The sequence below is a fragment of the Mobula hypostoma genome, chromosome 7 (assembly GCF_963921235.1).
Source record: "Mobula hypostoma chromosome 7, sMobHyp1.1, whole genome shotgun sequence".
Lineage (NCBI taxonomy): Eukaryota > Metazoa > Chordata > Chondrichthyes > Myliobatiformes > Myliobatidae > Mobula > Mobula hypostoma.
The window spans coordinates 43,650,110-43,670,605 of NC_086103.1; the positions used below are offsets into that span (position 1 = coordinate 43,650,110).

General features: G+C 42.4%; 1 protein-coding gene across 4 annotated transcripts in view; it reads right to left on the reverse strand.

Annotated features, from left to right (window-relative positions):
• The window catches only part of LOC134349277 (short transient receptor potential channel 7), a 138,075-nt gene that overhangs the window by 9,575 nt on the left and 108,004 nt on the right, over window positions 1-20,496 (reverse strand). For all 4 annotated transcript variants that reach the window (XM_063053343.1, XM_063053342.1, XM_063053344.1 and 1 more), the window contains exons 5-6: window positions 12,499-12,732; window positions 5,909-6,173 (exon numbers count right to left, since the gene is read on the reverse strand). In XM_063053343.1, coding sequence (XP_062909413.1) covers window positions 5,909-6,173; window positions 12,499-12,732 — 499 coding nt within the window. The remainder of the gene's footprint in view (window positions 1-5,908; window positions 6,174-12,498; window positions 12,733-20,496) is intronic.

Sequence of the window (20,496 nt, forward strand, 5' to 3'; positions counted from 1 at the left end):
GCATTTAAGTGGGACTGAAATCTTGCAAAGGTGCTGATCCACTAAGTTCTGGGATGTGTTTGGTCATGGATTTTAGCATTAACGAAGACCATGAGACTGGGAACAAATTAATTTACAGCTTTAATATCTTGAGCAGATGTCAGTGCAAAGTAGGGGTGCACCTTGTTCATCAAATGGAGTAGGAAGTCAGGATTCCAAAGTAGACCCAACTTATTCTACATTTTGTTTAAAAGAAAACAAAGGGATAAATTTAAATTTTTTTTGTAGAGATGATTTTGTAGATAACTCCTGAATTCCAAGATTTTTCACTGTGATATTTCCATATCATCAATTGTCTGCAATTAATGAATCTTACTTTATCTTGTTTTGGTAAGGGAATAAGCTTACCAGCTTTCAGGCAAAACATATCATTGAGTCAGGCAAAACATATCAGTGCACTTCCCCAACTGGTTACACTGTGGTTGAAGGATCAGAATACATACAGCAGGAAAGTCAATTTCATTTCTGAAGAAGTACGAAATTGTAATCAAATTTTGGCCTGTGTTAGAGATGATAACATGCATTAAATGATCTAATCTTATTTGACGTAACAAAAGAACAATTGCTAAAATGATTGAACAAGGAAGGTTTAAGCAATTTATAGCCCGTGAATAATGGAAAATGTATTCACTTCCATCTGTATTCAAATGAGCATCTTCAAGAATGTGATTTCTTATTGCTGAGTCAGTAATCTTTCATAACAATTATTAACTTTACATCTTCGTGCAGACCAGAGGTAAGTACACATTTAAATGCTATATGCCTGTTTCAACATGTATCTTTGAAAGGTTAGTAATCGGAATTATTCCTGAGAAGAATCATATTAAACTTTAAGGTTTTTGAACATTAGTTATGAACAAATATACACACAACTAAATTTTTTTCAATGAATAAGGAACAAGGTTGGAAAGCATGACTCACATTTTGAAAATGAAGTTGTTAATTTCTGATTATAAGACCGGGAAACCAGACTATTAGAGAGTAAGATTTGAGTTTTCCAGAGTAATAGACATGCAGAATTGATAAGCAGTAAATTAAAAAAAAGTTAAGTACTAAATGAAAATCTAGTTACGAACAAGGCAGAGGTGACCAAGGTAGCCCTGCATAGAGAAAATTGAATCTTGTATAGATCAGAAACAAGCAAAAATCTGCAGATGCTGGAAATCTAAGCAACACATACAAAATGCTGGAGGAACTCAGCAGGCCAGGCAGCATCTATGGAAAAAAGTACAGTCAACGTTTTGTGCCGAAACCCTTCGGCAGTACTGAAGAAAAAAGCTAAGGAGTAGATTTAAAAGTTGGGGGGAAGGGAGAGAGAAATACAAGGTGATAGGTGAAACTTGAAAGGGGAGGGGTGAAGTAAAGAGCTGGTAAACTGATTGGTGAAAGAGATACAGGGCTGGAGAAGGGGGGAGTCTGATTGAAGAGGACAGACAGCCATGGAAGAAAGAAAAGGGGGAGGAGCACCAGAGGAAGCTGGTCTGGGGGCAAGATGATAAGGTGAGAGAGGGAAAAGGGGATGGGGAATGATGAAGGAGGGATGGGGTGCATTACCAGAAGTTCGGAAATCAACGTTCATGCCATCAGGTTGGAGGTGACCCAGATAGAATATAAGGTGTTGTTCTTCCAATCTAAGTGTGGCTTCCTCACAACATTGGAGGAGGCCATGGACAGACATATTGGAATGGCAATGGGAAGTGGAATTAAAATGGGTGGCCACGGGGAGATCACGCTTTATCTGGCAGGTGGAGCATAGGTGCTCGGTGAAGCAGTCTCCTAATCTACATCAGGTCTCACCGATATTCAGGAGACCATACCGGGAGCACCGGACACAGTATCTAACCCCAACAGACTCACAGGTGAAGTGTCATCTCACCTGGAAGGACTGTTTGGGGCCCTGAATTGTAGTGAGGGAGAAGGTGTAGGGTTCCCTGGCTTCCACCATCTTATTTTTACTATGTATGTCCAGTCTCTATACACTTCCATCCCCCACTAGGAAGGCCTTAAAGCTCAGAGTTTCTTTCTGGACACCAACCAGTTCTCCTCCACCACCACTCTCATCCGCCTAGTGGAACTTGTCCTCACTGAAAACAATTTCTCCTTCGGCTCCTCCCACTTCATTCAAACAAAACATGTAGCTGTAGGCACTCACATGGGTCCCAGCTATGCCTGCCCATTTGTCGGCTACGTGAAACAGTCTATGTTCCAAGCCAACACTGGTGACCATCCCACACTTTTCCTACACTACATCGATGACTGCATTGGTGCTGCTTCCTGCATCCATGCTGAACTTGTTGACTTCATCCACTTTACTTCCAACTTCCACCCTACCCTCAAATTTACCTGGTCCATTTTCGACACCTCCCTCCCCTTTTTCGGTCTCTCTGTCCCTGTCGACAGCTTATCGACTGATGTCTATTACAAGCCCATGGACTCACAGCTACCTGGACTCACATCATTACTTGTAAAAACACCATATCCCTCTCTCAATTCCTCCATCTCCACATCTGCTCTCAGGATGAGGCTATTCATTCCAGAACAAAGGAGATGTCCTCCCTCTTCAAAGAAAGGGGCTTCCCTTCCTCCACCATCAACAGCACCCTCAACCACATCTCTTCCATTTCACACATGTCTATGCTCACCCCATCCTCCCACTTCCCTACCAGGGATAGGGTTTCTCTTGTCTTCACCTAACACCCCACCAGCCTCCGCATCCAGCATATAATTCTCTGCAAGTTCTGCCATCTCTAATGGGATCCCATCACCAAGCACATCTTTCCCTCCCCCCACTTACTGCTTTCCGCAGGGATCACTCCCTATGCAACTCCCCTGTCCATTTGTCCCTCGCCACTGATCTCCCTCCTGGCACTTAACCTTACAAGTGGAACAAATGCTACACCTACCCCTAAACCTCTTCCCTCACTACCATTCAGGGCCCCAGACAGTCCTTCCAGCTGAGGCGACACTTCATCTGTGAGTTTTTTGGGGTCATATACTGTGTCCAGTGCTCCTGGTGTGGCCTCCTGTATATCGGTGAGATCCGACGTAGGTTGGGAGACCACTTCACCGAGCACCTATGCTCTGTCTGCCAGAAAAAGTGAGTGGCCACCTATTTTGATTCCACTTCCCATTCAGATAAGTCTCTCCATGGCCTCCTCCACTGTTGTGATGAGGTCACATCCTGGAACCTGGACTTCCTTCAGATCGCTGGCAGGTGGTAAGAGTGGGCTCCCTCACCTCTGCCTCTCTGACCCTTAGCACAGGTGCCCCTCAGGGCTGTGTACTAAACCCCCTCCTTTACTCTCTGTATACCCATGACTGTGTTGCCACCCACAGCTCCAATCTGCTAATTAAATTTGCTGACGATACTACATTGATTGGCCTAATCTCAAATAATAAGGAGGCAGCTTACACAGAAGAAGTCATCACCCTGACACAGTGGTGTCAAGAAAACAACCTCTCTCTCAATGTCACAAAAACAAAAAAGCTGGTTGTGGACTACAGGAGGAATGGAGACAAGCTAACCCCCTTTTGACATCAATGGATCTGGGGTTGAGATGGTGAACAGCTTTAAGTTCCTCCGCATCCATATCAATGAGGATCTCACGTGGTCTGTGGATACCCAGCTGCATGGTGAAAAAGGCACAACAGCGTCTCTTTCACCTCAGACAGCTGAAGAAGTTTGGTATGGGCCCCCTACAGGGGCACAATTGAGAGCATCATGACTGGCTGCATCAGTGCCTGGTATGGAGAATGAACTTCCCTCAATCGCAGGACTCTGCAGAGAATGGTGCAGATAGCCTAGCACATCTGTAGATGTGAACTTCCCATTATTCAGGACATTTACAAAGACAGGTGTGTAAAAAGGACCCTAAGGATCATTGGCGGCCTGAGTCATCCCAACCACAAACTGTTCCAGCTGCTACCATCTGGGAAATGGTACCGCAGCATAAAAATCCAGGATCACCAGGCTTCAGGACAGCGTCCTCCACTAGGCCATCAGACTGATTAATTCATGCTGACAGAATTGTATATCCATGCTATATTGGCTGTCCTGGTGTACATACTATTTATTATAAATTGCACATTGCACACTTAGATGGAGACATAACGTAAAGATATCTACTCCTCATGGATATGAAGGATGTAAGAAATAAAGTCAATTCAATTAGGTTGGAGGGACAACACCATATATTCTGTCTGGGTAGCCTCCAACCTGATGGCCTGAACATAAGATTTCTCAAACTTCTGGTAATGCATTCCCCCCCCACCCCCTTCAACATTCTCCATCCCCTTTTCCCTCTCTCACCTTATCTCTTTGCCTGCCCATCACCTCCCTCTGGTGCTCCTCCCCCCTCTTCTTTTTTCCATGGACTTCTGTCCTCTTCTATTAGATTCCCCCCTCTCCGGCCCTGTATCTTTTTCACCGATCAACTTTCCAGCTCTTTACTTCATCCCTCCCCTTTCAGATTTCACCTATCACCTTGTGCTTCTCTCTCCCCTCCACCACCTTTCACGAGTACAGGAGCAGGGAGGTACTACTGCAGTTGTACAAGGCCTTGGTGAGACCACACCTGGAGTATTGTGTGCAGTTTTGGTCCCCTAATCTGAGGAAAGACATTCTTGCCATAGAGGGAGTACAAAGAAGGTTCACCAGATTGATTCCTGGGATGGCAGGACTTTCATATGAAGAAAGACTGGATGAACTGGGCTTGTACTCGTTGGAATTTAGAAGATTGAGGGGGGATCTGATTGAAACGTATAAAATCCTAAAGGGATTGGACAGGCTAGATGCAGGAAGACTGTTCCCAATGTTGGGGAAGTCCAGAACGAGGGGTCACAGTTTGAGGATAGAGGGGAAGCCTTTTAGGACCGAGATTAGGAAAAACTTCTTCACACAGAGAGTGGTGAATCTGTGGAATTCTCTGCCACAGGAAACTGTTGAGGCCAGTTCATTGGCTATGTTTAAGAGGGAGTTAGATATGGCCCTTGTGGCTATGGGGGTCAGGGGGTATGGGGGGAAGGCTGGGGCGGGGTTCTGAGTTGGATGATCAGCCATGATCATAATAAATGGCGGTGCAGGCTCGAAGGGCCGAATGGCTTACTCCTGCACCTATTTTCTATGTTTCAAATATACACTTCAGCTTCTTTTCTTCAGTCCTGCAGAAGGTCTTGGCCTGAAACGTTAACTGAACTTTTTTCCATAGATGCTGCCTGGCCTGCTGAGATCCTCCTACATTTTGTGTGTGTTTCTTGTATAAATCACAATGGCCCTTCAGCTGCTGTAAGTGTGAAATGAAATAAAGGAGTCAATTGATAGAAAATGAATTGTATTTAATTTTGCATGGTTTTGTCAGAAGTTTAGCTTTGTTAGAAGGAAACTTTAGGAAATACTTTCACAGTGAGCTATTCAATTTGAGGAATTTCTTGATGGACAAAATGGCATTTTCTATTCCTCATAGATTCTCATTTTTTCCCCCTCTCTAACAGGAAATGATTACTAATATGCTCAAGCACTTTGTGAGCACTTTTGTCTTCAAGGTGGTGCTGGTATTTTATGAATACAGTGAATAATTAGAGAATAGGGACACAATCTTTCTGAAATTACAGAAAATGGAGCTATCAGTGTAGAGAAACTGACTGTGGTAGGTGCTGTTCACTCAAAAGATCATACAATCAATAATAAGCACCAAAGCCCATCTGTTTAAACAAGTAAACTTCATTTGCATTTTAGAAATATTTGCCACAGTGAAAACGAAATGGATTGAATTCAGTCATAAATATTTAATGCATTTCATGAAATCTGTTCCTATTGTGGAAATTAGATTTTAATTTCAGTATTATGAAGCAAAAATGTGCATTTACTTACGTTGTAAAAGCTGGATTATATTTTGCTCCCAAATAGTATGAATAAAGATTAAACATTCCAATCATGAAGGCAACAAACACCATAATGAATATAACCATGAATTTGAAAATGTCTTTTACAGTCCTTCCCAAGGAGATCTGCAGCGGACCAAAGCTTTCATTTGCTGGTAGAATGTAAGCAATTCGAGAGAAGCTTAACACAACAGCAATTGCATAAAGTCCTTCTGATATGATTTGTGGATCAGATGGAAGCCATTTATTCCTAGCTGGGAAAAATGAAGAAGAAAACACATTTCTGATGAGAAGTACTTCCCCGTGCTGATATAGAAATAAATATACAAGTTAGTAAAGAGGTGCTCCTTTGTATATAGTTTAGAATTTTCAGAATTAATGTGAGAAAGGTTAAAATCCTGACAGCATCACAGTGTGGCTTTAACTTATTCTTCACTTTAATAAATTTATATTGAATCTGCAGTAGTATCTTTATACTTAGGCTTGGGGTGATTTTCTTCTAAAATGATGCCATGAGTTATGTTACATAAAAGGAAAAAGTGGAATATTGTTTAAATGGTGAAATACAAAAAGGCACTGATGTTCAGAGGGACCACGGAAGTTAACATTTGAGATTCTCTACTGTTTTGGAAGGGAAATGTTATGTTAGCCTTTTCTTCCAATAGTTTTTGAATACAAGAATAGAGATGTCATGCTCCAATTACAAAGAACCCTGGGGAAACATATCTAGAAGATTGTGTTTATGTTTGGCCTTCTCTACCTAAAGAAGGGTATACTTACAATAGAGTGAATTCAAGGAAGGTTCATCAATTAAATCCCTGGAGTGGTGAGTTTGTTATACAAGGAGAAGTTAACTGGACTGTGTTTAAAATCTCCAGAGTTAAGAAGAATGAGTGATGATTTATTGATGTATAAAGTTTTCAAGGCGCTTGACAGATCAGAGTCCCATGTCCCATCACTGGAATGTCTAGAATCAAGGTGACAGTCTAAAAATGGTAAGCTATTCAGGGTAAGGTACAGAAGACAATAGAAGAATTATCTGTTGAAGAGGTCCATGGAGCCACAGACACTGAGCAGAGCTAAGACAGATCAAATTTATTTTAGATATTAAGGGACATACAATCATTAACCACTTTATTAGATACAAGAGGTATCTCAATGTGTTCTGTGTTCAGAGATGCTCTTCTGCATATCACTGTGGTAATGCATGGTTATTTGAGTTACTGTCACCCTTCCGTCATGTTGAAGCAGTCCGGACGTTCTCCTTCGACCTCTCTCATTTACAAAGTTTTTATGCCCACAGATGGTTTTGCACCATTCTCTGTAAACGCCAGAGCAGGAGTTCCCAAATGTCTTTATCCCATGGACTCCTAACATTACCGAGGGCTCCATGGACCCAGGTTGGGAATCCAGCTATACAGACTGTTGAGAGGAGAAAATCTCGGCAGTTTCTGAGATACTCAAACCCTCCCCCCACCTGGCACCAACAATCACTCCATAGTGAAAGTCACTTAGATCACATTTCTTCCCTATTCTGATGTTTGGGGTGAACAATAACAACTAAACAGCTCGACCATGTCTGCATGCTTTTATGCAGTGAGTTGCTGTCACATGATTGGCTGATAAGATACTTCCATTAATGAGCAAGTCTACCTAGTAAAGTAGAAACTGGGTGTAGGACAGGAACTTGGTATTGAGCTAGAAGATCAATGTTGAATGTTGGAGCAGACACCATAGGCAGATAGCCTGTTCCTACCCCTAGTCTCCATATCGATGTATTCCCATAGCTCTGATGAACTGGAATGTGAAATTTCACTGATTTAGAGTTCTAGTTAGTGCTGTGGTCAAACTAAATATAAGTAGAAATTTACTTCCTTAAAGGTTATCAGTGAATAAAAGTGTTTTTAACCACACTATGGTCTTCATTATTGCTACTTTTTAAAATTAAAATTAATTATCTAGCTTCCAAAGTAAGATTTATTTCAAGCTTCTTGACTATGAGTACAGTAACAGAACACCAGTGTTACCATTTCCATGTGTACCACATGAACTATCCTTGTGTTGTTATACCTTAGAATTCAAATACTTTAAAAAAAATTTGTAATATTTTGCCAAGTGCCATTTTGTGAAGCCATCATAGCAGGATTGCCTTGAGATAGAGTGAAACAAAGCAGCCAGTTCTGCAACTACGGGAGACAACAAGTGCCTGTTGCTTGACAAAGTAAAAGCAGGAAGCGAACCAGGCTTACGTGTCTCTTGGGGAGCTATGTGCTCTTCTTTCAAAATTTGCAGTGATGCTTTTTCTTGTCTCTGTGGTGTCATTTAACAGGCAAAACAGTGCAGTAAAGCAGGCACAACTCTCTCTCAGCTTTCTCTCTCTCTCTCTCTCTCTCTCTGTCTAATGAATTCCAATCAAAATCTCATAGTCATTATTTGGGCAAAGGTAGTTTATGCACTGATCTAAAGCTACACTCAGACATTATAATCTAAGAATTTCCTCTGGCAATAGATTAGAATGCAATCATATTCTGCAGTGAGATATCTCACATTGGACAATAAAGATATTAGCAGACATAACAAGTGTCACTAGGCTTCTCCCCAAGAAGCATTATTAAGGAGCCCGGTCCTGATCCTGACCCTACCGTCTGGCCAAAAATCAAATTAACTTGCTTTTAGAATGCAGCATGATGTAAGATAATTGCAGATGAGAAACAACATTCAGATGAAAAAGGATCTAGTGCTTTCCCAGCGTATATGACGAATAAACTCTTCTTGGGCTTCCAGCTGGGTACAGATATTGAGTTTAACTGATGTTTCAATGCCGAACTCTGCACCTTCATCAGGGATTATGCCTGGGCATGCCTGGTCTGGTGGTATTAATACCCCCATTGTCCATCCCTCCTGACTTGTTAGTCCTCATCCAACCAGGTTTCCACTGTCCCACCTTGTTTACAATTGAATTCCAGCTCTTATTACAGTGAGACCTTCGTCTTTGCTAAAATTCTTTTCCTCTGGTATTATTTCAATGGCTTCCTTCACCAGGTGGTGCCAAAGCTATTGGCGTGGCCAAACATTCAGATATTTAGCTCAGCGTAGCTCATCTATTCAGAAATAGCTCAATTGTTCTTCAGAGCTTCCAACTATTTCCTAGTATGTATTCAAAATATTTACCTTTCCCATTTATTGGGAATTTATTTTCGACCACTGGATCAAAGGTACAGGAGGAACTTCCCCTTAACTAGTTTGTCCTCCGTCACTTGATTGCAAGTACAGATTTAGAATTTCCACTCCATTTATCATTCCAGACCATTCTGTAAACTCGCCTGCTGATGCCTCCTTTCTGACCTGAAGAGCCAGCATGTATATGGATACACTACTGTGCCACGTGGATTCTGTATACAACAGTGAACTAATTTGAGCATAGAACATTAGAACATAGGATGTTGTGCCAAGCCTTTAAACTAGTCTTAAGATCAATCTAACCCTTCCTTCCTCCGTTTTTCTTCCATCCATGGCTATCTAAGAGTGTCTCTGTCTCTACCACCACCCCTGACAGCTTGTTACATGCACCTCTCACTTACTTTGCAGGGTAAAAAAACTACCTCTGGTTTCCTCCAGACACCTTAAAAGTTATGCTCCTGTGTATTAACCATTCCTGTTCTAGAAAAAAAATAGCTGCCTGTCTAAGGAGGACATAAATAATCTTCCAGAAATAGTAAGGGACAGAGGGTCCAGTGAGATGGAGGAACTGAGCGAAATACATGTTAGTAGGGAAGTGGTGTTAGGTAAATTGAAGGGATTGAAGGCAGATAAATCCCCAGGGCCAGATGGTCTGCATCCCAGAGTGCTTAAGGAAGTGGCCCAAGAAATAGTGGATGCATTAGTGATAATTTTTCAAAACTCGTTAGATTCTGGACTAGTTCCTGAGGATTGGAGGGTGGCTAATGTAACCCCACTTTTTAAAAAAGGAGGGAGAGAGAAACCGGGGAATTATAGGCCGGTGCATGGATTTTCCCGATGTTGGGGAGGTCTAGAACGAGGGGTCACAGTTTGAGGATAGAGGGGAAGCCTTTTAGGACCGACGTTAGGAAAAACTTCTTCACACAGAGAGTGGTGAATCTGTGGAATTCTCTGCCACAGCAAACTGTTGAGGCCAGTTCATTAGCTATGTTTAAAAGGAAGTTAGATATGGCCCTTGTGGCTACAGGGGTCACGGGGTATGGAGGGAAGGCTGGGTTCTGAGTTGGATGATCAGCCATGATCATAATAAATGGCGGTGCAGGCTCGAAGGGCCGAATGGCCTACTCCTGCACCTATTTTCTATGTTTCTATGTTTCTATGTTTCTATTCTATCTATGACTCTTATCATCTTGTACACCTCTATTATGTCACCTCTTATTCTCTTTCGCTCCAAAGAGCAAAGCCCTAGCTTGCTCAAGCTACCCTCATACGAAATGCCCTCCAATCCAGGTATCATCCTGGTAAATCTCATCTGTATCTTCTAAAATTTCCATATCCTTTCTATAATGAGGCAACAAGAACTGAACAAAATACTGTACTTCAAGTAAAATGGATTACACAATTTCTTGAATCTTTACCATAACTCAGACCCTGACATTTTTCCTATTTTCCTCCAATGCTTGAATGTCACTCTTGTTCCTTGATAGGAAAAAATGGATATGGTACTTAAGGATATTTTGCTATATCATTCCCAAATATTGTCAATAGCTTTAGCTATTTGGCAATCAACACTGGTACACCTCAGGGGAGTGTGCTTAGCCCACTGCTCTACTCTCTGTATACACATGACTGTGCGGCTAGGCATAGCTCAAATGCCATCTGTAAATTTGCTGATGATACAACCATTGTTGGTAGAATCTCAGGTGGTGACGAGGGGGTGTACAGGAGTGAGATATGCCAGCTAGTGGAGTGGTGTCGCAGCAAAAACCTGGCACTCCACACCGATAAGACGCAAGAGCTGATTGTGGACTTCATAAGGGTAAGATAAAGAAACACATACCAAACCTCACAGAGGGATCAGAAGTGGAGAGAGTGAGCAGTTTCAAGTTCTTGGGTGTCAAGATCTCTGAGGACCTAACCTAGTCTCAACATATCGATACAGCTATAAAGAAAGCAAGACAGCGACTATACTTCATTAGGAGTTTGAAGATATTTGGTACGCCAACAAAAACACTCAAGATGTACCGTGGTATGGGGGCCTATTGCACAGGACCGAAAGAAGCTGCAGAGGGTCGTAAGTTTAGTCGGCTCCATCTTGGATACTAGCCTATAAAGTACCCAGGACATCTTCAAGGAACATTATCTCAGAAAGGCAGCATCCATTATTAAGGACCCCCAGCACCCAGGGCATGCCCTTTTCTCACTGTTGCCATCAGGCAGCAGGTACAGAAGCCTGAAGGCACACACTCAGCGATTCAGGAACAGCTTCTTCCCCTCTGCCATCCGATTCCTAAATGGACATTGAACCCATGAACACTATCTCACTTTTCTAATATATATTATTCCTGTTTTTGCATGATTTTAATTTATTCAATATATGTATACTGTAATTGAATTATTTATTTATTTATTTTTCTTCTAGATTATGTATTGCATTGAACTGCTGCTAATAAATTTCACGACACATGCCAGTGATAATAAATCTGATTCTGATTCAACATTGTATTTTCATAATTGATTGCTGCCTTGCATTGGTTGAAAAATATCAGGCTTACTAAGACACCTCATATCTTCTTGCATTTTGTCCATGTTTGTTTCAATGTGATTCAAAGACAAAGCCTGTTATATTCATGCTGCTATTAAGTGGTAATTGCTAAGTAGAGAAGGCAGCTTGCATCTAATAAAGTAAAACAAATAGCAAATTAATTAATTGATTTGATTAAGGTGGATGATTAATTTATGGCATAAGGTACTCGCTGGAGTTCAGAACAAAGATGGACATGGAGAGAATGTTTACAATTTTGGGAGCGTCTAGGACAAGACGATGCAGCCTTGGAATAGAAGAATATCCATTTAGAACAGAGATGAGGAGGAATGTCTTTAGCCAGAAGGTGGTGAATCTGTGGAATGCATTGCTTCAATCAGCTGTGGAGCAAAGTCATATTTAAAGCAGAGGTTACTAGGTTTTGACTAGTAAGAGCATCAAAGGTTACGAGGAGAAGGTAAGAGAACAGGGTTGAGAGGCAAAGCAAATCAGTCATGATTGAGTGGCGGAATAGATTCAATGGGCCAAATAGCCTAATTCTGTTCCCATTATGGAATGAAGAGTGTTATGCATTCTATGAAGTTTACCTCCTTGTGCTTTAGTTTAATATTGTATTGCAAAGTTGAATTATACCACAGGGTGGCGGTGTCTAACCATTATTGTAGGGGAACGGTTGGCTACAACTGTGCCAGCAAGCTGTTCACTATTAAATTAATTCAACTCCATAGCCATAAAAATATTACTTTTTGTAATTTTCAATTTCCTGCGCAATCAAAATGTTTGAAGTGGAGCATTTTATTGCACTCCCTGCCACTGTAGTACTGCAAATAAAATCAGCCAGAAGCTGAACTTACCATAAGTAAAGTATGCAATTTCTGGAGGCAGTGCTGCCTTGGAGAGATCGCTGGCATTTATGCGTAAATCCACATAGCGTTGTGCTTCAGAGGCCTTTAGAAATGCAATAAATCTTGCCGTGAATGAGGCAACAAAGATAGACAACATCCCAAAATCTAGAATGTTCCACAGATGCATGACATACTCTTTGGGTCCTTCTGCCCAAATTTCTTTGCATTCTGTCCATATCATACCTGAGTACAAGAAATATATCCTTATTAAGAGAAGTCTGAAGGGAACCCTTCCTTCTAAAGCAACCTCAAATGTTTATATATATCAGTAAAATCACAGTTAGTCTGTACATGTTTAAACTTTGTAGCAGTTTGTTTTATCAGTGGGGTAGAGAAACAGATTTGTATGCATTTTACATGCAGAAAATGTTTCCAGTTACTCTTTGTCTCCTACTAGACTGGAAAAGAGCCAGGCTGTTTTTCCTGGTGACTGGTACACAACTGGTGGTCCCCTACACATAAAGAAAGAGGTTAACAGCTGTTTCAGGTGAAATGTACTCTGGGAAGCAGATGGATTCTTTAGCAGCCACTGGGATGTATTCACCCACACCCCCCTCCCACTGCGGTTGCTTGCTCTGACCCTCCATCTGGAAGTTAGCATTGGTCTGCTTCAGACCTGTCCTTGGTTACCTTCAATGTGAGAGCTGCTGATGGACGGCACTAGTGCTGTCAGCTCATGTAATGAGGTCTGGGGCTTGAGACTTCATTTTGGCTGCCCTTAGGTCAGCTGGCTGGGTACAAACTGTTCAATTTCTATTCTGAATCTTCTGATGCAATTATTCATATCAGATGGAATTTCTGTCTTTGAGTGTGACAGAAACTAAACTATATTTGATCATTATGAACTCATCCAATAATTAATGTACGCCACATATGTGCATACCTCATAGGAAATACAATAATGTATTGTGTAATATACCAATATTATAGCACTTCGACATTGAAAAGTTGTTGACTTCAGAAGGAGTAGCGGACCGCACGACCCAATTTATATCGGTGGTGCGCAAGTGGAACAAGTCAAAAGTTTTAAGTTCCTCAGGGTCAATACCACAAATGACCTGACTTGGTCCAACCAAGCAGAGTTCACTGCCAAGAAGGCCCACCAGCGCCTTTACTTCTCGAGGAAGCTAAGGAAATTTGGCCTGTCCCCTAAAACCCTCACTAATTTTTATAGATGCACCGTAGAAAGCATTCTTCTAGGGTGCATCACAACCTGGTATGGAAGTTGTCCTGTCCTAGACCGGAAGAAGCTACAGAAGATCGTGAACATGGCACAGCGCATCACACAAACCAATCTTCCATCCGTGGACTCACTTTACACCGCACGCTGTCGGAGCAGTGCTGCCAGGATAATCAAGGACACCACCCACCCAGCCAACAGACTTTTCGTCCCTCTTCCCTCCGGGAGAAGGTTCAGGAGCTTGAAGACTCATACGGCCAGATTTGGGAACAGCTTCTTTGCAACTGTGATAAGAGTGCTGAAGGGATCCTGGCACAGATCTGGGCCGTACCCTCCAAATATCCAGACCTGTCTCTCAGTTTTTTTTTGCACTACCTTACTTCCCATTTTTCTATTTTCTATTTATGATTTATAATTTGAATCTTTAATATTTACTAATTTTAACTATTTTTAATATTTTTAATATTTAATATTTGTAATCTAGGGAGTATGAAGCGCAGAATCAAATATCGCTGTGATGATTGTATGTTCTAGTACCAATTGTTTGGCGACAATAAAGTAAAAGTAAAGTAAATGAGGTTACTTTACAGAATTCAATAGAGTGAACCTCAAATAGCCTCTGACTCTCAACACAGGAGCCCCTCAGGGCTGTGTACTGAGTCCCCTTCTTTACTCCCTGTATACCTATGACTGTATCGCCACCCACAGCTCCAATCTGCTAATTATATTTGGAGACGACACTACATTGATTGGCCTAATCTCAAACAATCACGAGGTGGCCTACAGGGAAGAAATCACCTCTCTGACACAGTGGTGTCAAGAAAACAACCTCTCCCTCAATGTCGCAAAAACAAAGGAGCTGGTTGTGGATTACAGGAGGAGTGGAGATGGGCTAACCCCTATAGAAATCAATGGATCTGGGGTTGACAGGGTAAACAGCTTCACGTTCCTCAGTATCCACATCACTGAGGACCTCACGTGGTCTATACACATCAGCTGTGTGGTGAAAAAGGCACAACAGTGCCTCTTTCACCTGAGACGGTTGAGGAAGTTTGGTATGGGCCCCCAAATCCTAAGAACTTTCTACAGGGGCACAACTGAGAGCATCCTGACTGGCTGTATCTCTGTCTAGTACGGAAACTGTACCTCCCTAAATCACAGGATTCTGCAGAGTGTTGTGGACAGCCCAGTGCATCTGTAGTTGTGTATTTCTCATGATTCAGGACATTTACAAAGACAGGTGTGTAAAAAGGGCCCATAGGATCACTGGAGACCCAAGTCATCAACCACAATCTATTCCAGCTGCTACCATCCGGGAATCGGTACCACAGCATAAAAGCCAGGGCAGCTCTGGGACAGCTTCTTCCACCAGGCCATCAGACTGATTTGAGTGTACATTGACTGTTCTATTTATTATAAATGACTATGATTGCACATTGCACATTCAGATGGAGTTGTAACGTGAAGATTTTTACTCATGTATGTGAAGGATGTAAGAAATAAAATCAATTCAATTCAATTACATCAACCCATCTTTTATGTGCTTAGCTAGCTTGAAGGATATTTCTCAAATTTCTCACATTTCCAATTCCCATATATGCATATATGATTCTGCAGAGACAGCGCTGAAAGTCAGGACTGAACTTATGCTTTTGGAATTGGCTTTTGAAAAGAAGACCCATACTCAGCATTTCAAAATCAGCTTCTTGCCCTCTTCAGTCAGATTTCTGAACAGTCTATGAATCCTTGAACACTACCTCATTCATTTTTTGCACTATTTATTCATTGTAACTTAAAGTCTTTATTTTATATAACTTTATGCTTCAAAACAACAAATTTCACAACATATGCAGAGATAATAAACCTGAATCTGATTCTAAATTTAAGGTACCAGGAGTGATGACTTTGGCAGTGAGTAGATTAAAAGTGGGTTTTTTAACATGACTAGTCAAATGAACTACCAGTTCATTCTCTAGTTGGACCGGTCACCATTTTTTTTACAGTCATACAAGTAAATCCCTCACAAGTACAGAGACAAATATCTGATTGAATTCCATTGCAAAGTTTGCTGCTGTTGGTCAAATCAAAGGTGGCGACGAATCAGTTAAAAGGAGGGAGATTGAAAATCTGGCTGTGATGCTACAACAACCTCAATGTCAGCAAGACAAGACTAAGGAGCAGATTAATGACTTCAGGAGAAGGAAATCAGTGGTCCTCAGCAGGGGGTCAGAGGTTCAGCAACTGTAAATTCCTTGGTGTTACTACTTCAGTGTTACCATGTCCTGGGCCCAGCACGTAAGTGCTATTACAAAGAAAGCACGGCAGGTCATTTAAAATTTTGACAAACTTCTATAGATGTACAGTGGAAAGTATATTGACTGGTTGCATGATGGACTGGTAGGGAAACACCAATCCCTTTGATCAGGAAATCTTGCAAAAAGCAGTGGATACAGCCAAGACGTTGAGCATATGTAGACAGAATGCTGTCTCAGGAAAGCAGCTTCCACTAGCAAGGACATCAAGATCCTAGCCAGAGGCTCAGCAATCTCTTCCCTCGCCTCGTAGAGCAGCCTGGGGAATATTCCATCAGGTCCAGGGGACTTATCTGTCCTAATGTATTTTAACAACTCCAACACCTCCTCTCCCTTAATATCAACATGCTCCAGAACATCAACCTCACTCATATTGTCCTCACCATCATCAAGTTCCCTCTCATTTGTGAATACCGAAGAGAAGTATTCATTGAGGACCTCGCACACTTCCACAGCCTACAGGCACATCTTCCCACCTTTATCTCTAATTGGTCCTATCTTCACTCCGGTCATACTTTTTTTCTTCACATAATTGAAGAATGCCTTGGGGTTTTCCTTTACCCTACTCGCCAAGGCCCACTTCTTGCTCTTCTCAGCCCCTTCTTAAGCTCCTTTCTTGCTTCCCTATATTCCTCAATAGACCCATCTGATCCTTGCTTCCTAAACCTCATGTATGCTGCCTTCGTCCACCTGACTAGATATTCCACCTCACTTGTCACCCATGGTTCCTTCACCCTACCATTCTTTATCTTCCTCACTGGGACAAATTTATCCCTAACATCCTGCAAGAGATCTCTAAACATCGACCACATGTCCATAGTACATTTCCCTGCAAAAACATCATCTCAATTCATACCCACAAGTTCTAGCCTTAAAGCCTCATAATTTGCCCTTCCCCAATTAAAAATTTTCCTGTCCTCTCTGATTCTATCCTTTTCCATGATAATGCCAAAGGCCAGGGAGCGGTGGTCACTGTCCCCCAGATGCTCACCCACTGAGAGATCTGTGACCTGACCCGGTTCATTACCTAGTACTAGATCTAGTATGGCATTCCCCCTAGTCGGCCTGTCCACATACTGTGACAAGAATCCGTCCTGGACACACTTAACAAACTCTGCCCCATCTAAACCCTTGGAACTAATCAGGTGCCAATCAATATTAGTGAAGTTAATGTCACCCATGATAACAACCCTGTTATTTTTGCACCTTTCCAAAATCTGCCTCCCAATCTGCTCCTCTGTATCTCTGCTGCTACCAGGGGCCTATAGAATACCCCCAGTAGAGTAACTCCTCCCTTCCTGTTCCTGACTTCCACCCATACTGACTCAAAAGAGGATCTTGCTATATTACCCACCCTTTCTGTAGCTGTAATAGTATCCCTGACCAGTAATGCCACCCTTCCTCCCCCTTTTCCCCCCTCTCTATCCCTTGTAAATACAGGAATATTGAGAATCCATTCCTGCCCTGGTGCCAGCCAAGTCTCTGTAATGGCCACTACATCATAATTCCATGTATGTATCCAAGCTCTCAGTTCATCACCTTTGTTCCTGATGCTTCTTACATTGAGGTACACACACTTCAGACCTTCTACCTTACTACCTTTACACCATTTATTCTGCTTCTCTTTCCTCAAAGCCTCTCTATATGCTATATCTGGCTTTACTCCATGCGCTTCTTTCACTGCTCTATCGCTCTGGGTCCCATCCCCCTTGCAAATTAGTTTAAACCCTCCCGAACCATGCTAGCAAACCTACCTGCAAGGATATTGCCTCCCCTCAAGTTCAGGTGCAACCCATCCAATCTGTACAGGTCCCACCTTCCCCAGAAGAGATCCCAATGATCCAAAAATCTAAAACCCTGCTCCCTGCACCAACTCCTCAGCCACGCATTCAACTGCCATCTCCTCCAATTCTTACCATCACTGTCACGTAGCATTGGCAGCAATCCTGAGAATGCCACCCTTGAGGTCCTGTTCTTCAGCCTTCTACCTAGTTCCCAAAACTCACACTTCGGGACCTCATCCCTCTTCCTGCCTATGTCGTTGGTCCCAACACGTATCACGACTTCTGGTTGCTTTCCCTCTCGTACCAGAATGTCGTGCACCTGGTCAGAGACATCCCGGACCCTGGCACCCGGGAGGCAACAAACCATGCGGGTGTCCTTCTCACGTCCACAAAATCTCCTGTCTGCTCCCCTGACTATAGAGTCTCCAATGACGACAGCTCTCCTCTTCTCCATCCCACCCTTCTGCACCACCGGGTCAGACTCAATGCTGGAGGTCCTGCCACCGTGGCTCACACCTGGTCGCTTGTCCCCGCCAACAGTATCCAAGACGGTAAGCTTATTATTCAGGGGAATGGCTACAGGGGTGCTCTGCACTACCTGTCTGCTCACCTCTGCTTTTCCCCCTCTGACTGTCACCCAACGACCTGCTTCCGACAGCCTAGGTGTGACTACCTCCCTGTAGCTCTCATCTATGACTGCCTCATTCTCCCTTATGAGCTGAAGGTCATCCAGCTGCTGACTACCTGAAGGAAAGTGAATCTCAGGGTTGTATATGGTAAAATAAATTTATTTTGAAATTTGACTAGATTTTTACTGGGACCTGACTGAAGCAAGCCCAAATGAAGCAGGTTGATTATTCTCAGTTGGAGGGAGTGATCTATCAGAGTAAAAAAAGTAAAAGGACCCTCTGAGCTCTGTGAATTGAGTTGTGAACTCCCCAGGCTTGTCCAATGTTCTTTAATTTCACTTTGGAGTCCATGAACCTAACAGTGGACGGGAAGTAAAATCACCTGTATGCTCCGAAACCTTCCACACATACACATTTTACACTTTTCACACTCACTACCATTGCAAGCCTCACTTCTCAGACCTCATACCTTGCATAATTTAGTTATTTAGAAGCCAGCCTGTGACCAGGCAGCTTGGTTTGTGGAACAGTGCACAGGGTGAGTAAATCAGGGTATGGTGAACGAAACACCTTATCAGGAAACTGGGACAGTCATGCCACGCATAACAAGTTAAATGTTCAGGAATGGAAAATCGTTCCTTTCAGAAAGGTTTCTTGTTGGCAATGGGGATTATGAAAGGTTCTAGGGGTGCATTTATGAATGGGGTGCATTGGTGGCAATGCGAGTGGGTCTTAGTGCTTCCTCATGGTGCTTTGCCCAAGCAAAGAAAGAGAAACCGTAGATATTTCTGGTTGAAACCCTGCATCAGGACTGAGAGTGGACAGGGAGTTCAGAGGAGAGATCTTACCTCTACACTGTCAGTATTGATGCAGGTTTTTAACGTGAAGCATCAGCATTTTCTTTTTTCCAACAGAGGCTGCTCGACAGGTAGAGATTCTTCAGCAGATAGTTGGTTGCTCCAGATTCCGAAATCTGATGTCTCTTGTGTTTCCTTGGTCTGTGAAGGTGGTTTGGTCATTTCCCTTTGACAATGTTGATTGAAACTGGTGGATTTTCCTATTGTAACCAGCTGCAGCATGGAGTGTCACAGAAGAGTAAAGGTTAAAGGCCAATGACTCTGATATCTAGAGATAGTGATAACTTGAAACGTAACTTGTGGGTGCAACTTGGTGGCAGCCTCCATTGTGAAGAAAAGTTGCCTACAAAATTGCTCTTTAGTATTAAAGTGGAGGTGCTTATTGAAGACCTTTGGAGGAGATGATCTCTTGCTGGCTACTCTAGTTCTTCCTGTAAGATAGCACCACTATATTCAAGTATTTTTAGATTGCTGCAACTCACTTTGCCAATATTATTTGCATATTAATGCCAGATATTCCAGTGGATACCATGTAGAAATAATTCGCATTAATTAATCACAGTATACAAAATGTATCACCACTATTCGATGACATTTGGTTCCTTTGACCTTGTATGTTTTGCAAATGAAAATGCATTCTTAGTCCACGTTTTTCCACTTGGTTTGGTGGACCCTGTAAGAATATTCCTGACAGCTGCGTAAAGATAGGTGTGCCCATGTTTGCAAATGTGAAGATAGATAGATAGATAGATATACTTTATTGATTCCGAGGGAAATTGGGTTTCGTTAGAGCCGCACCAACCAAGAATAGAGCATAAATATAGCAATACAAAAACTACAAACAATCAAACAACAAAATGCAAACTATGCCAGATGGAAAAAAAGTCCAGGACCAGTCTATTGGCTCAGGATGTCTGACCCTCCACGGGAGGAGCTGCAAGTTCAATGGCCACAGGCAGGAATGACCTCCTGTGCCGTCCAGTGTCGTATCTCGGTGGAATGTGGCCGAAGTCCAACAGTAAAAAGTTCAATATCCGGTCTACAAACACGTTCCTCGATCGTAATATGACCCGGATTGCACCATTTGTTGTTAACCAGAACAGTAAGCACCCAACTCCTTTATGCTTACTGCTCTCAGTGCACTTCCGGTCAGCCCGAATGGTCTGGAAGCCGTCCATGGAAAAG